General features: G+C 49.9%; 3 protein-coding genes across 4 annotated transcripts; all 3 read right to left on the reverse strand.

Annotated features, from left to right (window-relative positions):
• Positions 1-2616: 2616 nt before the first annotated feature.
• Positions 2617-4525, reverse strand: LOC121067609 (ankyrin repeat domain-containing protein 34C-like). The gene is made up of 4 exons (XM_040552346.1): positions 4319-4525; positions 3701-3838; positions 3056-3165; positions 2617-2863 (listed from the first exon to the last, which is right to left on the reverse strand). Exons 1-4 carry the CDS (start codon positions 4375-4377, stop codon positions 2691-2693), a joined length of 480 nt encoding a protein of 159 aa, XP_040408280.1. The 5' UTR covers positions 4378-4525; the 3' UTR covers positions 2617-2690.
• Positions 4526-4529: 4 nt separating this feature from the next.
• On the reverse strand, positions 4530-6695 carry LOC121063859 (ankyrin repeat domain-containing protein 7-like; the record flags this gene model as incomplete). Its single annotated transcript, XM_040544768.1, has 3 exons — positions 5187-6695; positions 4940-5054; positions 4530-4694 (listed from the first exon to the last, which is right to left on the reverse strand). Coding segments are annotated over exons 1-3 (480 nt in total), but the record flags the coding sequence as incomplete, so codon positions are not given.
• Positions 6696-9369: 2674 nt separating this feature from the next.
• KICS2 (KICSTOR subunit 2) lies at positions 9370-14749 on the reverse strand. Of its 2 annotated transcripts, XM_040552369.1 has the most exons (4): positions 14459-14749; positions 12831-12904; positions 12616-12752; positions 9370-10678 (listed from the first exon to the last, which is right to left on the reverse strand). In XM_040552369.1, exons 1-4 carry the CDS (start codon positions 14691-14693, stop codon positions 9862-9864), a joined length of 1263 nt encoding a protein of 420 aa, XP_040408303.1. In that variant the 5' UTR covers positions 14694-14749; the 3' UTR covers positions 9370-9861. The 2 variants fall into 2 exon arrangements, with proteins under 2 accessions (XP_040408303.1, XP_040408293.1); XM_040552359.1 differs by having other exon boundaries at positions 12616-12904.
• Between the last annotated feature and the right edge of the window lie 670 nt (positions 14750-15419).

Raw genomic sequence — 15419 nt, forward strand, 5'->3', positions numbered from 1 at the left:
GCTGGGGAAGGGCAGGATTTCCCCACGTGATTAAGTAATTAGGCTCAGGAGCTCACAAAGAGGGAGGTCTATGGCTAGCTTACTGAGGCAGAGGCTTGCAGGTCTTTCTGAAGGGCCTCGATGATCATGGCTTGTTGCTGGGCCATGGCTTCCAGTCTGGCATTTCGAACTTCGAGCCTAGGAAAGACATGCAAGCAATTATAGTCGTGTGGATACAGCAAGCCTCAAGAGTATAAAGCCTGGAAGAAGAGCATGAAGTAACAGAGCCAAAAGCAAAAGCGTCTTTCAAAAGCCTGCACTAACTTGCTGTGCTGCAAGAAGGCAACCCTCTGGCTTTCACACAGTCCCAGAAAGTGAAGCCTTGCTCCCCCTCTCTTACTCCCTTACCATTGCATGCGCTCCTCCAGTTGTGTGATAGCTGCAGCAGATGCTACCGGAAGGCTTTGCTGTTTCAGGCAAGAAGCTGTTACTTCCCTCTCCATCTTCTGTATAGCAATCTGCAGGGCAGCTCTGCAATTCAGGTTCCGGATATGCTGTTTTTGCGATTGCAGCAGCTGTCAAATCGCAACAGGAATTCACACAAGTGAGCTTAGGCTTGACAAAAAGGGGTCGACAGCTTCGACTCTCCAGTCACCTCTCAAAAGCCAAGTTACTTCATCATCTTTCGTACTGGCCCCTCTCCTATGTCTACGTTCATTCCCTACACTCCGCCACAGCACTCGTCTTCCCCTCTCAAGGACTCCAAACACCCTTTCTAACCACTTGTTGGCTACTGCATGGAAAGTATTCGGTGAGAAGCTTCTCCTGCTCCTACAGTGACAACACATCTCTATAAAAAAGGTGAAAAGAGGATTTCTACACCAGCACTTCCCAGGCCTCTACGCCTCAATTCCTATATAAAGACTGCAGATGCTGCTGCCTACACACAACACGCTACGGAAGAATTCAGGAGTCACAGCAAGTTACTCAGCTGCAGGAAGAAACAGGACAGAGAAGACAAAAATGCACCAGCGCAGCAGTCCAGGACGTCTCCCGTTTCTCCCTGAGCCCACACACCCTGCTTGGCCAAACAAAACAGAAAGAAGTGCACCCGCCCCGCTACACTTGGGAAGCAGCTCTTTGAAAGGAACACGCACATTGTGCTGCAAGTCGGGACGAGGCGACTTCATGGATCCTGACCTCTCTAACCATAGGTGCCAGGCGTATAAGGAGGGCGAGTCACTTCCCTGCCACCGAATCCCACCGTGTGGCCAAGTTGTCTAGGGTACTGAGACAACCTGAGCTCAGCTGCGTGCTCTGACTTCAGGAGGCACAAACAAGCAGACCCCAAAGCAGCAGTTCTGTTCCCTCCCAGCTGGCCGCACACTGAACCAGCCGGGGTTACACAAAACCCCCACAACAGGAGCAGATCCCCACTTGGGTTTGCCGCAAAAAAGGCCTGGGCCCCTGCAGAGGTGGTAAGAGACAGCCTTTCCATACCTTGGCTTTAAACGTGTCCAACTCCTTCCGCAAACGCCTCTTCTCTCCCTTCAGGCACCTGCGGCAGCGCATAGGGTCTTCAAGAGGAGCTTTGGATTTGGGCTGCTCTTCAAGAGCACCGGGAAGCTCCTGCGGCAGCTGTCTGACCACATCCTGAAGAAATGGCGTTACATGAGAATGCAGAAATCAGTAAGGACATGACAAGACGAGATATGCTTTTACTCATTCGACTCTATCAGTAGATCGGTCTTCAGCTGGAATTTGAACCTAAGAAATTGTGCCCGCCACCAGCAGGCATCTGCACAACTGATCTGCATCGCTCTTTAGCACAGTCACCTGTGTATCGTCCTGAAAATCTGTTTGAGTTTCAGCATCCTGTTGTTCTGGAAGGTTTTCCTTCTCCTTTGCAGACCCCTGAGTGAGCAAGAACACAGACAGTCAGGCAGTGTGGAAAGGTTGCCCAGAAATAACGCGCCGTCGCCCTGCCTTTCAGCACTTGGGATGCAGAAGCGCAACGTCTGCCACAGCTTCATCATTCTCAGAATCATACCTCAGAATCAGAACAAGAGTCACCACCTTCCTCTTCCTCTGCTGATAATAGCAGCAACGTATCTGCAAAGGAAGTCGGAAACGAGGCGCTCTGAGTGTCCTTTTCTCTCTACTTTTCCCCATCCCTCAAGGCCTGCATCAAATGACGCATAGCGGTTCAACTCCACGGTACAAGTGCAGATAGGAAGTGTTTTCCCAGGGTGCCTTCGCACCCAGCCGCAGCACGGTATTCTCTTGGCATCACCACCTCTTGCTGCCTCCTTTCCAGCAGGAGGTGCCTAAGCATGACAGCGCACGTGGCTCTAAGCAGTGCCCAAAGGTGGCTGGGTAGCATCCAGGAAGAGACTCTGGCATGCAGGAGTCGCGGCGTGCGGACAGTTTGGACCGTCTGGTCTCTATAGACACCATCTCCAGACTCTGGTGTTTAGGGTCACTTTGCACTGGCCAGGAGGCACTGTAGAAACACTGCAAAGCATCCTCGTGCTGACGGGAAATCGACAAGAAAGAATGCTCTTTCCGTAGCACTGCCAGAAGAGATCGCCCTTCTCTGAGATGCGCTGCCCGAAACCTTCCCAGAAGCCAGACACCTAGGTGTTGCCACTGAAAAATGGGCTAGGAGCTCACAGCTCTGACCCCATGACAACCGTTTCCCTCTGAGGGGTTTAACCTTCAGATAGCTTCTCAGCCAACTGAGCGTCCATCTCCATCTTTCCAGGCTTCTCGGCAGATTTCAGGATCTGCATCTCTCCACCTTCCGCTATTCCACTTGCTGAAAAGGATTCACAAGAGTCATCATCTTCCTCTTGCTCCGCTTCTGCTGCTGCTAGGACACCACCTGCAAAGGAGGTAAGAAACCAGTCACGGCGAGTGTTTCCTTCACTCTACTTCTCCCCATCACTCAAGCCCTGCATCCCAAAAATGGGTTATTATTCTGCTACAGGCCAGAGTGGGTTTCCCACATCATCTCGTCCACTTTGAAGGATCCCGCCTACTCCGCTCAGTGCAAGTGTGCCTAATCGGTACCCACCAGTTGTCACCGGGCAGGAGCTGTCGGGTACTGTTGTGCCTTTTGCAGCATGTGCAGAAGACTCTCCCGTGGTTTGAGAGCTCACGGGTTCCTCCCGTTCCTCAGTAAGACTACGGACAGAAAGAAAGGGAATCCATTTGGATAACAATAACCACAGCCTTGCCTACAGTCTTCACTAGAAAAGCAGCAGCCGTTCATTGTCCAGCCTGTACAGCTTCAGAGCCAGTTGATAAAGGGTTACACACACACTGCTGCTTGCGCTACTCTTACAGATTTCATATTCACTACAGGCACCTTCAGTCAGTCTATAGACGCCTCTTCCCCTCTATAGAGTAACTCCCCGCTGCTGGACAGCTGTTATCCTCTGACCAGCCTGGCAGAGGGTAACTTGGGGCTCTGGAAGAGACCACTTGCACGTTTGCTTCTTAACTAAACCTTAGAAGATAAATAAACAAAAATTTGCTGCACACCCAGGCTACTATTGAAAAAGGATGCGGGAAGGAGATGCATCTGAAGATGCCGCTGAGCCCAGCTGACACAAAGGTCTCAACGCCTCCTTAAACTTTGGTGCCTCTACCAAGCGGTCCGTAAGACAGCACGGACATTTGGACAACCCCCTGGCAATGAACGATGCAGAACACTTACTCTTGGCTATGGAGAGTTGCTAAGTAACCCCTGGCTGTCATGCCGGTGATGTCCGTCAGAGAAGGGTCAGCACCACGCTGAAGAAGAAGTCGCATGATGTCCGTATCCCCCACAACAGCAGCAATTATAAGAACGGTCCTGTAGCATCCAAAACCAGGTGGAAAAGACATCAGCTTCTGCAGACATCGCGTTGCCGTTGTTTTAGTCCCCTCCCCATTTGCCTCCCAGGCAACGCATTCCCCCCCTTTCCTACAGGGACAGCGAAAGCAAAGGCAAAGCACGAGCGAACTCCTGTTGGACGGGACCTCAGGAGGTCTCCAGGCAGGTTCTCCCTCTCCTGCTTAACAGCAATGCTGCTGAGCAAAGGGCAGGTTTCAGAATGGCTGTGCTTGTGTGCTGGGGGGCACCGCAGACAATGCTTTCCTGCAGCCCTCAGCGTGGAAAACACCCCCTGCAGGAAGACCGCAGCCACGCGCAGATCTGCTTTCACAAGGCATGCAGAAGGAACTCCTCCGGTGCGGCTCCGGCTTCTTTTGCAAAGGTCGTTCCTATGCCTCTGATCAATTTCACTTGAGCAATGCTAAGGAAACCCAGGCGAACTTTTGAAAAACCCTTCACCTTTCAGAGCAATCTCGCGCATTCACGTCGGCTCCTTTTTCCAGAAGGAACTCTGCCATCCCTTTGCAACGTTGGGAGACTGCGAGAGCGAGCGGCGTGTATCCCAGCTGAAAGGAGAGAGAATCTACCTTAGCACAGGAGAGAAAAGTGAAGTCACTTTTTTTTTTTTTGAAGGACAGCCTTGCCCGAGCTACCAGGTTACCTGATTCGGAGCATCAACCTGGGCATTGTGCTGCAGTAAGACCCCCGCTACAAACACGTTATCAGTGTGGACAGCGAGGTGAAGGGCAGTGTTGCCGCCACGATCTGTGACGTTTGGGTCAGCGCCGTGCTCTAGCAGAACAGCCACGCAGCCTTCTTGCTTGCATGCTACCGCCTGGAAACCAGAGACAGGCAAGGAATGACTTGCAACGCCTACGCTTCTCTCTGTCAGAGAGAGCTTCCCAACGCGGGAAAACAAGAGGGTCTCCAAAGGTCAGGGAACACGTGCCCATTCTGCGCTGACTGCAGCGCCCCTGTGTCTGCGCGGGCCTACGTGAAGAATGCCGCCAGGAAGCCATCGGCCCTCAGAGCGGAGCCAACAAGCCCCATCTACAGCAACGGCGTCGTGTTTTCACGTACCTTCATCAGGGGCGTGTTCTTCAAATTGTCACGTGGGTTCAGCTTGCACTTCTTCCTAACCAGAAACTGAACGACATCCACGTGGCCGTTGGCGCACGCAAGATGCAGAGGTGTCCTGCAAATTCCAGATGCTACGTTAAGGCAGAGAGACCACGACGGGCCGGCCCAGGGCCCAGAGCGCTTCCGCCTGGGCTGGGCGCTTCCAGGCAGGGCCAGGGCCTGGCTGCAGGCACTGGCTGCCCCTTACCGCCCCTCCGCATCCCGCCAGTTGATGCACAGCTTCCTCAGCCACCGGCGCCGCTGCAGCAGGGCCAGGTCGCCACGGGCGGCCGCGCCGTGCAGCCCACCAGGCTGCCTCTCCTGGAGCCGACAGGCACCGACGGTGCCTCCCGACGGCCCCTGAGGAGCCCCAAGACCCTCTGCATGCTGCGGCGGGAATGAGGCCATGGCCCGCCTCAGGGCAACGGCACCAGAGGCGCCCGGCGGGCTCTGCCGGGCTCCGGGCAGGGAGACGGGAGCTGAGACGGCTGGGAGCCCCGCGGCGAGGCAGAGGCACCACGCGAGGGCAGGGCCGCAGCCACGCTCCCGGCCACGCACGCGCTGTCGCTTCCCCAGTGGCGGCGACAGCACTGAGCGCCGCCGGCTGCAGGCAGCACAAGGCTTTGCTGCCAGGCCACGGGCAGGGTGTCACAAAGGGTGTCACAAAGGGCATCACAAGGGGCGTCCAGCCTGGGGGGCACCGCCCTGCAGGGGCGGGGGGTGCCTGCCCAGTGCCTCCACTGCAGGGTGGCCTCGCGGGCGTCAGGCACAGGGTGAGCGCAGGGCAGCCCGGGTCTTCGCGTGGAAGTGGGTGCCGGCCTGTGCTCTCAGGTGAGAAGGGATAGCACGTGAGGAGGTGTTGCGCCAGGGGAGGTTTGGGTTGGCCATTAGGAACTCGTGTTGCTTTTCAGTCCTTAAAAACTGTGACGGTCTGTGCATTGTGCAGACATTGCAGCCACTTCCCTGGCAATGGGGTTTCGGAGGTCAGGTTGACCAGTGCACTTGATGGTCTCGCGGTCTTTTTCATGCTCAATAATTCTCTCCTTCTATGATGGACTAGATGGCGAAGTTTATTGAATAGCAAGGTGGAGCAGCACATGTGGAACGAAATGCAGGGGAGGAGCTGCACGGGGTGGAAGCCAGAGTTTTCCAGGCTTCCCTCCTCTCTTCAGATCTGCTCTTTGCTTTCTGGAATTGGCTCTTCCTTGGCTCCAGCATCATCTCATCACTGCCGACTTTGCCAGTTCCGCAGTGACTGGGGAAGGGCAGGAAGAGAAAATGCTGCATGTTTGTTTTATAGGAGCCTGGGCCACAGAAATACCCAGAAAGAACGTTGCAGTAACGAAAGCGAGCTTCAGAGGGAAGAACCTAGATAATTTTGTTATTCTGTAAAGCGCCCCATGGTCAAATAAAAAACAAAATATCTGTGTTGGCACCAGTCTCTGAGCCATGTGTTTATCAGGTGGGCTTTCCGTGTCCTCTCTGTACCCCTCCCTGCCACTGTAGGGATGGAGGAAAGCACGACCTGTACTCCCCCATCCATCTACTAATCGTCCCAGTCCTCTAAAGCCCCGTTTGATAGCCTTCAGGCTTCTCTCTTCAATATCATCACTGCCAGCCTGGACTATCAATAGAGGATAGTAATCAGACAGGCGAACCAGGTTGGGAAGGTTTCTGGCAACATCCCTGACCCTGGCCCCAGGGAGGCAGCAGACTTCCCTACGGGTAGGGTCAGGCCGACAAATAGGGCCCTCTGTTCCCCTGAGAAGGGAGTCGCCCACAACGATCACCCTTCTGTCTTTCTTAGTGGACGCAGTCCTGAGGCGTGGAGTCCACCCTTGCCCCAGGCATCCTCCTGGGTAGACTTTTCACCTCATCCTCACCCACCAGTCTCTCAAGCGCCAAGGCCTCAAACCTGTTGTGTAAGGGCACCTGGGAAGGGGAGGCCGGTAGGGAGGGGGGGTTGCCTGCGACATCGAGCAGGGACCTGGTTCCATTCCTCCTCATCTCCTAGGTACCCTCCCTCTGCCCAACAGCGACAGGGCAGGGGGCCCACCACGGTTTGGGGTGTTTCACCCTGGTGCCTTTCCTTCAGGCCCTGCAGGGAGTCGCTCCACCAGTCTATCTCCCGCTCACACTCCCTGATGGCCCTCAACCTCTCCACGCCCTCCTTGAGCTCTGCAGCCAGGCTGACCAGGCCATCCACCTGCTCGCACACACACGGTGGCTCTGCCGCCCCCAGAGGGCAGCAACAGGGGAGGGGGCGCCGCTGGCTCCGCCCACGCCTCATCAGCCTGCTTCGGGAGGGCAGCCGGGCCCTGGCGGCTCCCTCGGTGGCCTCGATGCTGGAAAAAGCCCTGCCCGCCTACTTTGCCCAGCAACGCTAGGTGGGCCTCTGGGAGAGCAGATTGAAGGAAAAAAAAAAAAAAAAAAAAAAAACACCTCAGCCCTGTAGCCCCAAGGTCAGTGCAGCAGGAGGGCAGGAGGTGCTCCAGGCAGGCAGCAGCAGTTCCCCTGTGGCCTATGGAGAGGTCCCTGGTGGAGCAGGCTGTCCCCCTGCAGCCCATGGGTCCCACATGGAGCAGATCTCCACGCTGCAGCCCGTGGAGGAGCCCCCAGTGGAGCAGGTGGATGTGGCCTGGAGGAGGCTGCGGCCCATGGAGAGCCCCTGCAGGAGCAGGCCCCGGGCCGGAGCTGCAGCCCGTGGAGAGGAGCCCACGCAGGAGCAGGGGGATCTGGGGGGGAACTGCCACCCGTGGGGGACCCGTGCTGGGGCAGTTTGCTCCTGGGGGATGGATCCCGTGGTATGGACCCACATTGAAGGATCCGTATTGTCTTTGGGCAGCCCCCGCAGGCTCAGTTCGGGCAGGACGGCATCCCACGGGAGGGACCCCATGTGGAGCAGGAGCAGAGAGTGACCCTGAAGGAACAGTGGAGACAAAGCATTAGGGACTGACCGCAGCCCCCATTCTCCTGCTCCACTTGGGGGAGGAATGAGAAGAGGGGGAAGGTGTTTTTAGTTTGCTTTTTGTCTCACTGCTCTAGTCTGCTAATGGTATATAATAAATTGTATTAATCTCCCTATATTGAGTCTACTTTGCCTGTGACAATAATTGAGTGGTCTCCCTGTCCTTAGCTCAACCCTTGAGCCCTTTCCACGATATTTTCTCCCCTTCCTCAGAAGGAGAGTGAGAGAGCAGCTATGCTCTCAGCTGCCCAGCAGGGTAAAATCACCACACGTCGTCAGAAGAATCACATAACATAGAGCTACAGGTACAGTCAAATTATTTCCAAATAGAATATGAGGGTTATTGATTCTCCAAATAAACACAGCACTTACAGGGTAACCAGATGTCATACTGTGGGAATAAAAATGATGTTTTTGCAGAGTTACATTTTTTAAAGGTATGGGTAAATGGGTATTGAGATATGCTTGCAGTGATAAGAAAACTTAGCAGGCGACCTTGTAAAATGCAGACAACCAGACTCCTTAGAACAATTAGGTGAAAATCACGGTGTTAAGTCAAGTCAGATAAGTGAAGAAACACTACCACTTCAAACAGTAAAAAAGTCAAAAGAAATTTGAAATTTAACAGGCTGGCAACTGAAGGCCATGCATTGTCTGTGAAGCATCAGATAGATTGTGATTACCCACTCAGTGGGGAAACAGGGGAGGGTCCTGTCATCAAGAAGTACATAAACTGTGTTTTGGAACCAGTAGGTGCACTCCTGCTTGTGGGACGCCCGCCATTGCAATCGCGAATAAATTACTACTTCACTGAGATCCTTGCCTGAGCCTAAGTTATTGGCTACAGAGTGTTTCTCACAATACTTTTTTCCAAATGTGGAGGCTAGAAGTAAGTGGTATAAGAGACATTTCAGAATGAGGTAAACATACTACGCAGGCTATATATTTAAATAAAAATTCCAACAGTGATTTGGCCATATTATGAAATTATTTAAAATTAAGCAGAAAGAAAAATATGCTTACAAAAATCTAAAAATAAATCTAGGTTGACCCTAACAGCAAATTGTAAATTAACTCATTCACAAAGAGATTTCCTACTGCATTTTTTTTAAACATAGCCAGACCAAAGCACAACTTGAAATAGCTTCACTGCTATTTCCATGGCACTTCTTCATGGTTCCTTCTAAAATACCTGCTCAACCTCAGCTTATCTCCTTGAGTTTAAATCTGAATTAAGACTGATACTGTACACACAATGTCACAACACTCCAGTGAATAGTCTACTTCCAACCCATACTTCAGCTTTATTTGCACGAGTGTGCATTCTGAAACATCTGTTCAGAACAGAGACAGCTCTTTAAAGGTTTATGTCAAAGATCTCAATTTTAAGCCATTTGAAAACTCAGAATTCAGAGTATTTTTATGATGCATGTATTTTTATTTAAAATGTGTTCTTGCAGGTTCACACATTTTAATATTCCCTTCTATCAGTGTATAGTTCCCAGAAATAATTCCTGTCAGGCAACACGGTTTTCTGAAGATAGTATTTTCCACCCTCATAGCATTTTCAATAAATTCTATAGATCAGATTACAATAAAGTGCACATATTCCTCTGTGATACAGGCAACAAAGCTGTGGACTGAAAAAATAAGTCATTCTGCAAGTTGAAAACCACACACACAAAAAAAAACTTGCTGTGGCCATTTAGCACCCCACAGTTAAGTTGTCCCACTAAGTACAACCAGAAATACTTTTTTTTAAATGTCTGTTAGCTTAAAAAAAATGAACTTATATAATTAAAAATAATGGTTCCTTTTTAATTAGACTCTGAGAAAACATTAATTTATGTAAGTCTTGAAGCCTACAGCTTTCCCCAAGGCTGGCATTCTGCCTTGAAAACTTGTATTATGTATTTTACCCTTTGGATCCAGGCTTCAAGCTTGCAAAAGCTTTGGAGTTCTTCAGGGAATGCGAAATTTCATTGAGAAAAGAAATAAAATGAGAATCCCTTTCTGACTTCTTAGACTCAAAAATAACTACGATGGTAAAATGAGGTTCAGGGCGAGTCAGAAAGTATGTGCTTTGGACTTTGTCATCGTAGAAGTGAACAACCTTCTCCAAGCTGTTGAGGTCAGAGGTTCTGTCAGTCATAATCATGATTACATTGGGCCAGTGCATAACAGGCCTGTCGCTGGGCAGAGACACCACTGCGGGGTACTGATCCACTCCTTTAGGGGCTTCCCTGTAAGAATGGGGGTGATGATAACCGTGTCCCTGAAAACTTTCCGATCCACGATTGTCAAAAATCAAGGAAACATTGACAGCATCATATTTCCGAATGAAACTGGAAATTTTCCCAAAGTAATCAGGATTTGTTTTTGCAGTCAAAGTTTTCATTTCAGATGCTGTTGTTTGTCGACTAAGGGCCTCATGAAAGTAAAAGCTAAACTTGGCAAGGAGAATGTTTTTGAGTTTCATCAGCCAGAGGAAGAGGTGTGGAGGTTGTACTGCTTTTTGAGACTGCCCTCCAAACAGATGCTTCTTGGTCTCTCGCTGTTTCTCAAAAATTTGGCCCCACGTCTGTAGTTTCGTGTGAGCGCTGTGCAAGTTGACCAGGGATGGAAGGAACTTCCACTCTGAGATCTGAGCCTGAGCCTTTAAGAGATGTGCAAGCACATCTACTTCCAGCTGGAAACTGCTTTCAAGAGGACTGAGGATTGGATGATGAAATCTAGAAAACACAATGTTATTCAAGACATGAGAACTGCTGTACGCAGCAGTGAAATTACCAGCAAATAGTTGTCAATTCATATACAGAACACCACACAAAGGAGGCTACAGTGTAAAACAAAAAAAATCACCTTGTAAGTTTAAAAATTCCTCTTTTATCGTAATTAGGACAAACATTTTAATGAACATACAGCACTTCATATTTAACAAAAACACCCATCAGGCATTTATCAAAGCAAGGGAATCCTCTTTGACCAGTCCAAGAAAAGGCACTGTATATCTTGATCCACAAGCTACCATAGTGCCATTCCTCTTTAAATTCAGATCTAAGAATTTTTTAAGTAAGAATTAAGATTTTTTTAATTTTTCTTCCAATTTAAAATCCCTCCTAGTGGCAATATGTCTTGATAGTCATAGAATAGTGCTAAGATATTAAGTTAAAACAAAAAGTTATCTTACATTATAAATTCAATGTTTATGTAGAAAAGCTGTGAGGAAACCAAATTGAGTTTTATTCTTTTCAATTCACAATAAAAATGTGATGGGAAATTAGTCAATAGAATCACAATTGACTGTATTTACCAATGAACCTGGTCCCAAATTTTGAACGTGTGCTAAGAGCAAAAAAAAAAAAAAAAACATTTGGCGGGCAGAACAAATGATAATGGCCAGCGTACATCATAAAGCAACTGTGCAACAAACATGCCTTCCTTTAATCTACTACTGACTATCATACCAAGGAAAAAAAACTGTAGTTTCATTTTTCCTTGGACTAACTGCTCTGATATTGTGAAGGTTTACAAGCTGAGAATCACCAGAAATGACTAGTAAAATGACAGACTAGTTCTGACTTTCAAATAGCAAAACTACACTACAATTTCCTTAAATTATTCCTAAAAGGGAGTCAGCTGCAGTGCTTAGATTTTGAATGTCAGAAAACAGCACCAAGTTATTTTTTTACACTTGCTTTAAAAATCCTAGCTGTAAAAATAAAACCTCAGAACATTCCCCTGAAACATCCTCTTAGATATTATTTCACTAACAAAGATTTAAAAGGATCCAGCTACATTTGGAAACTATTTTCCAACCACAGCTACCTTGTTTTACTTTTAAAATCAAGAATTGGCCTTTTTGTCTGTTGTCAGGTCATTCAAGACTGCTCTTTTTAAACTGAATCACTTGCAAGGATCACATTTTAGATCTACTCATTTACTCATTTAGATCATTTTAGATTTACTCATCCCAGTGATTTAAAGACATCCTGGGGTTCTTGTAAAAGGAAGTATTAGATCTTAACTTCAAGAAACCACGAAAGCAGGGACCAAAAACTCAGAAGTGCTCTTTCTGCTAGCTCCAATAGCTCAAGAGAAGGGATAACAGAAGGCCATCAAACCCTTCCATCTAGGCCAAAAAGCTATTAAAAAAAAATAACCTGTGAAATTAATTTGAAATTTTCCTAGAGACAGGCATATGGAGTCTAATACATGGCTTTTAGAATTAAACAGACATATTCTAGACTAAAACTGGCACACAAATATCTGTTATATTTCTACACTAATTTTACTGAAGTCTGTATGAAATTACGCCTTGTTTCCCCTTCACACACACCTAATAAATAAAAACAAGAAATAATTCTTGTACTTTTTCCATGAGGAAAATGATTCTCCCTCTCTGCTAAGCATGAATTAGGAATCAGAAAGATGGTTTCTATAACATGCTGCATAGATTGGGGATCAGGGAGGTCTCACTGTCTTATTTGGAGCCCTCAGCTCACGTTTGGACACCACTCCCCAACGCTCACGTCACGTGTGAATTCATGCAAGGGGCCACGCTGCTCAGCAATGAAAGGAGAGCAAAATCTTCAGGCTTGCTTTGAACCTCAACATCATTTATTACAAAACATGGCTGAGTAGTTAGTGCCAGCAAACAAGCACTGACCTTGAGCTGTATTTCTTTAAGATGGATTCCAAAATGTTTACCAGTTCCTCAGAGTTAATGAACTTTTGGGTGCTGAGCGTGTACATTTTTTCATAGAAGTCAGCAATTTCCATCCGAGCCTGAACAAAAAAACAGAGCTGTTCAGACAGGTGAGAAAGCAGCTCTTCCAAGTGAGGAGCTGTTCCTCCTAGTGCATTGCGACCCGTCGCCACCACCTTCTTCAGCTCATTGTGCAGGGATGTGTAGATGGTTCGGATGGAGTCCTTTCGGCTGAAGAATGACTGACCACCTGTTCAGATAAATATGGAGGTATTACCAAAATCCAGGGACAGCAGAGATAGACAGCAGTACTGGAAAAAATAAAACCGTGCTTTTTTTTCTCCCCAGGTGTTCCCAAGCGTTATTCGATCACACCATTTTTCATCGAGAAATAAATTTCAGTGTATTGTTTTGCGAATGACTGAGCTGCATGTAGCAGAAACTCAGAAGCACTCTACCTAATTTGATACAGGTCACGCTTGTCCTTATTCATATTTCAGCAGCCAGCGACTGCTGCAAAATTTCTTTAACCCCTTCACATTGGCCTTAACTACAGCGTGACCTTTTTGACAACAAGGGGTTAGGTAATTTTGCTACTATGCTACATAACCTGGAAATGGTGTTATCTGTGCAAGTCAGAAGAATCAAGTCATCGTGAAATTTTAATAGGCTCCACTGCTGTTCATAACTCTAGATCTCTTGAAGAGAGTTCCCCTAACAATACCACTTGAAACGTCAAACACTCAGACTTACAAAACCAAACGTTTCCAGTCCCTCAACCACCTAATATAAGCCAGAATTCACAGGCAAAACAAACACAGCTTATCTCAGCAGGACCACAGCACAGGTTAATGCATAACTAAAACCGAGAAGAAAAGGTCAGGGCTTCTTTCTACCTGCTCAATGCTTTAAAAAATTAAAAAAAAAATAATTAAAAGTGGCCATCATAAAACGCTTTCTCTGGGACCTTTCCGTGGGTGGAAGGAACCTTAAAGACCATCCAGCTCCAAGCCCCTTGCCACGGGCAGGGACAAACTTTGATGCTACCAAAAGCCCGTGCAAAGGTGCTGCTGTAGCTGTCGCGAGCTGCAGCAGAGCAAGGACCACAAGCGCTGAGCCTGCAGAACTTTTAGGAGGAGAGTCCAAATTCTGGTTCCACTTTCAGACTGCTCGTGGTTTTTATAACGGCGCGCAGTTCTTTTCACACATACTGTTCAAAAGTAACCTTAGCAATTTGAGGCATAAAAGCACAGGATTGGTTACGGTGGATAAAGAGCTAGCTTTCCAAGCCACGACCTGCCCCCAAGTCGTGGCAGAGGAGCCATCACCTATTGCCGTTGTCTGGTAAGTCTGGAAACAAGTACAACTTTGCCTGTCATTTTGACAATTTTTTCCTTCTGCTAGCACCAAATTCGCTTTTTAAAGCCAGCTTTACGGATTTTTTTGCCTGTAAGGTCCTCCTAAAACAGGTCCAATCGGCCACCCCTTCGACGCGAACACCGAGGCCGGATTTTACGGACGGGCGGGCTCCTCTCCCCCGCCGCTCGAGGGACCTCCGGCCTTTAGTGCCGACGGACTGAGGGCTGACAAAACCGAGACCGCGGCCGAACGTCCCAGGCCTCTGCGGGTCGTCACCCCCAGGAAGAGCTGGCGGGAGGCAATCCGCAGCCCCGGGGGCCTCCAGGAGGCGGCCCGCCGCCCTGAGCCGCTCTGACGCGAGGCTTTGGGGCCGGGCAGGAGCCCAGGCCGCCCGGCCGCGCCCCGCTCGCCAGCCCCGGTGCGTGCCCCCCCCGGCGGGCGGTACCTAGCTTCTGCCCGAGGAAGGCCATGCTGTGGTACGCCTTCTCGGCGGCCGCCAGGTGCGCCAGCGCCGCCAGCAGGGCCAGCCAGCTGCCGCCCGCGCTCTTGTTGCCCTCGCGCTCCTTCTCCACGTTGTCCTTGGCCTTGTCGTAGGAGAAGATGCCGAGGTGCGAGAAGAACGTCTCCAGCACCGCCTGCTCCACCGGCACCGGCGCGCCCAGCGCGATCGCCTCCCCCATCCCGCACCCGCACCCGCCGCTCCCGGCCGCTTCCGACCGCCCGCCCCTTCCGGCTCCCCCCGCTCCGCCTCCGCCCCGCCCCGCCCGGGACTCGGAGCCCTGAGCGAGGTTCTCAGGAGCCTGCTGATAGCTCAGGAACTGCCCAAATTAATCCCCTTCCGCGTTGCGTTGTGGACGGGTCAGCTCCCTGAGGAGACTCTGTGTAAGCGCTGAGAACAGGCACGCAGCCATCTGGAACACGAGGGCCACGGGAGGGCTGCTAGGCGGCAGGGGCTGTTCCTGCTCCCTGAAAGGGTTGTGAGGCGTTGGAAGGGGCTGCCCAGGGAAGCGGTGGAGTCGCCATCCCTGGAGGTCTTTAAAAGCCGTTTAGATGTAGAGCTCAGCGATATGGTTTAGTGGAGGACTTGTGTTAGGGCAGAGGTTGGACTCGGTGATCTTGGAGGTCTCTTCCAACCTAACGATTCTGTAATTCCCATGGAACACCTGCCCACTCCCTTCTACCACGTTAATCCCACATGAAATTAACAGGCAGCTCTTCCCCACCTCGAGCTGCACCCCTCCACCACCCGCAGAACAGCAACATCCTCTGTTTCCCCTAGCCCCTCTTTCCCTTGCGCTCTACAACCGGGCTGCTGACAGCTCACAGCTCGTAGCAAACAGAAGGAAAGGGGCTTCGGGGAAGGAAGGAAAAAGACTGGGGAGTTTTTCCAAAGAAAACCAGGAGTC

This window comes from Cygnus olor, chromosome 1 (genome assembly GCF_009769625.2).
Source record: "Cygnus olor isolate bCygOlo1 chromosome 1, bCygOlo1.pri.v2, whole genome shotgun sequence".
Classification (NCBI taxonomy): domain Eukaryota; kingdom Metazoa; phylum Chordata; class Aves; order Anseriformes; family Anatidae; genus Cygnus; species Cygnus olor.

Coding starts and splice junctions, on each gene's coding strand:
- LOC121067609 (XM_040552346.1), bottom strand. CDS start 4,377: ATGGCAGAGTTCCTTCTGGAAAAAGGAGCCGACGTGAATGCGCGAGAT. Junction 3,839..4,318: donor GCGCGAGATTGCTCTGAAAG/GTGAAGGGTTTT, acceptor TGGATGCTACAG/GACCGTTCTTATAATTGCTG. Junction 2,864..3,055: donor CTCCTGCCCGGTGACAACTG/GTGGGTACCGAT, acceptor CCTCCTTTGCAG/GTGGTGTCCTAGCAGCAGCA.
- KICS2 (XM_040552359.1), bottom strand. CDS start 14,693: ATGGGGGAGGCGATCGCGCTGGGCGCGCCGGTGCCGGTGGAGCAGGCG. Junction 12,905..14,458: donor CTTCCTCGGGCAGAAGCTAG/GTACCGCCCGCC, acceptor TTATCTGAACAG/GTGGTCAGTCATTCTTCAGC. Junction 10,679..12,615: donor TTAAAGAAATACAGCTCAAG/GTCAGTGCTTGT, acceptor TGTGTTTTCTAG/ATTTCATCATCCAATCCTCA.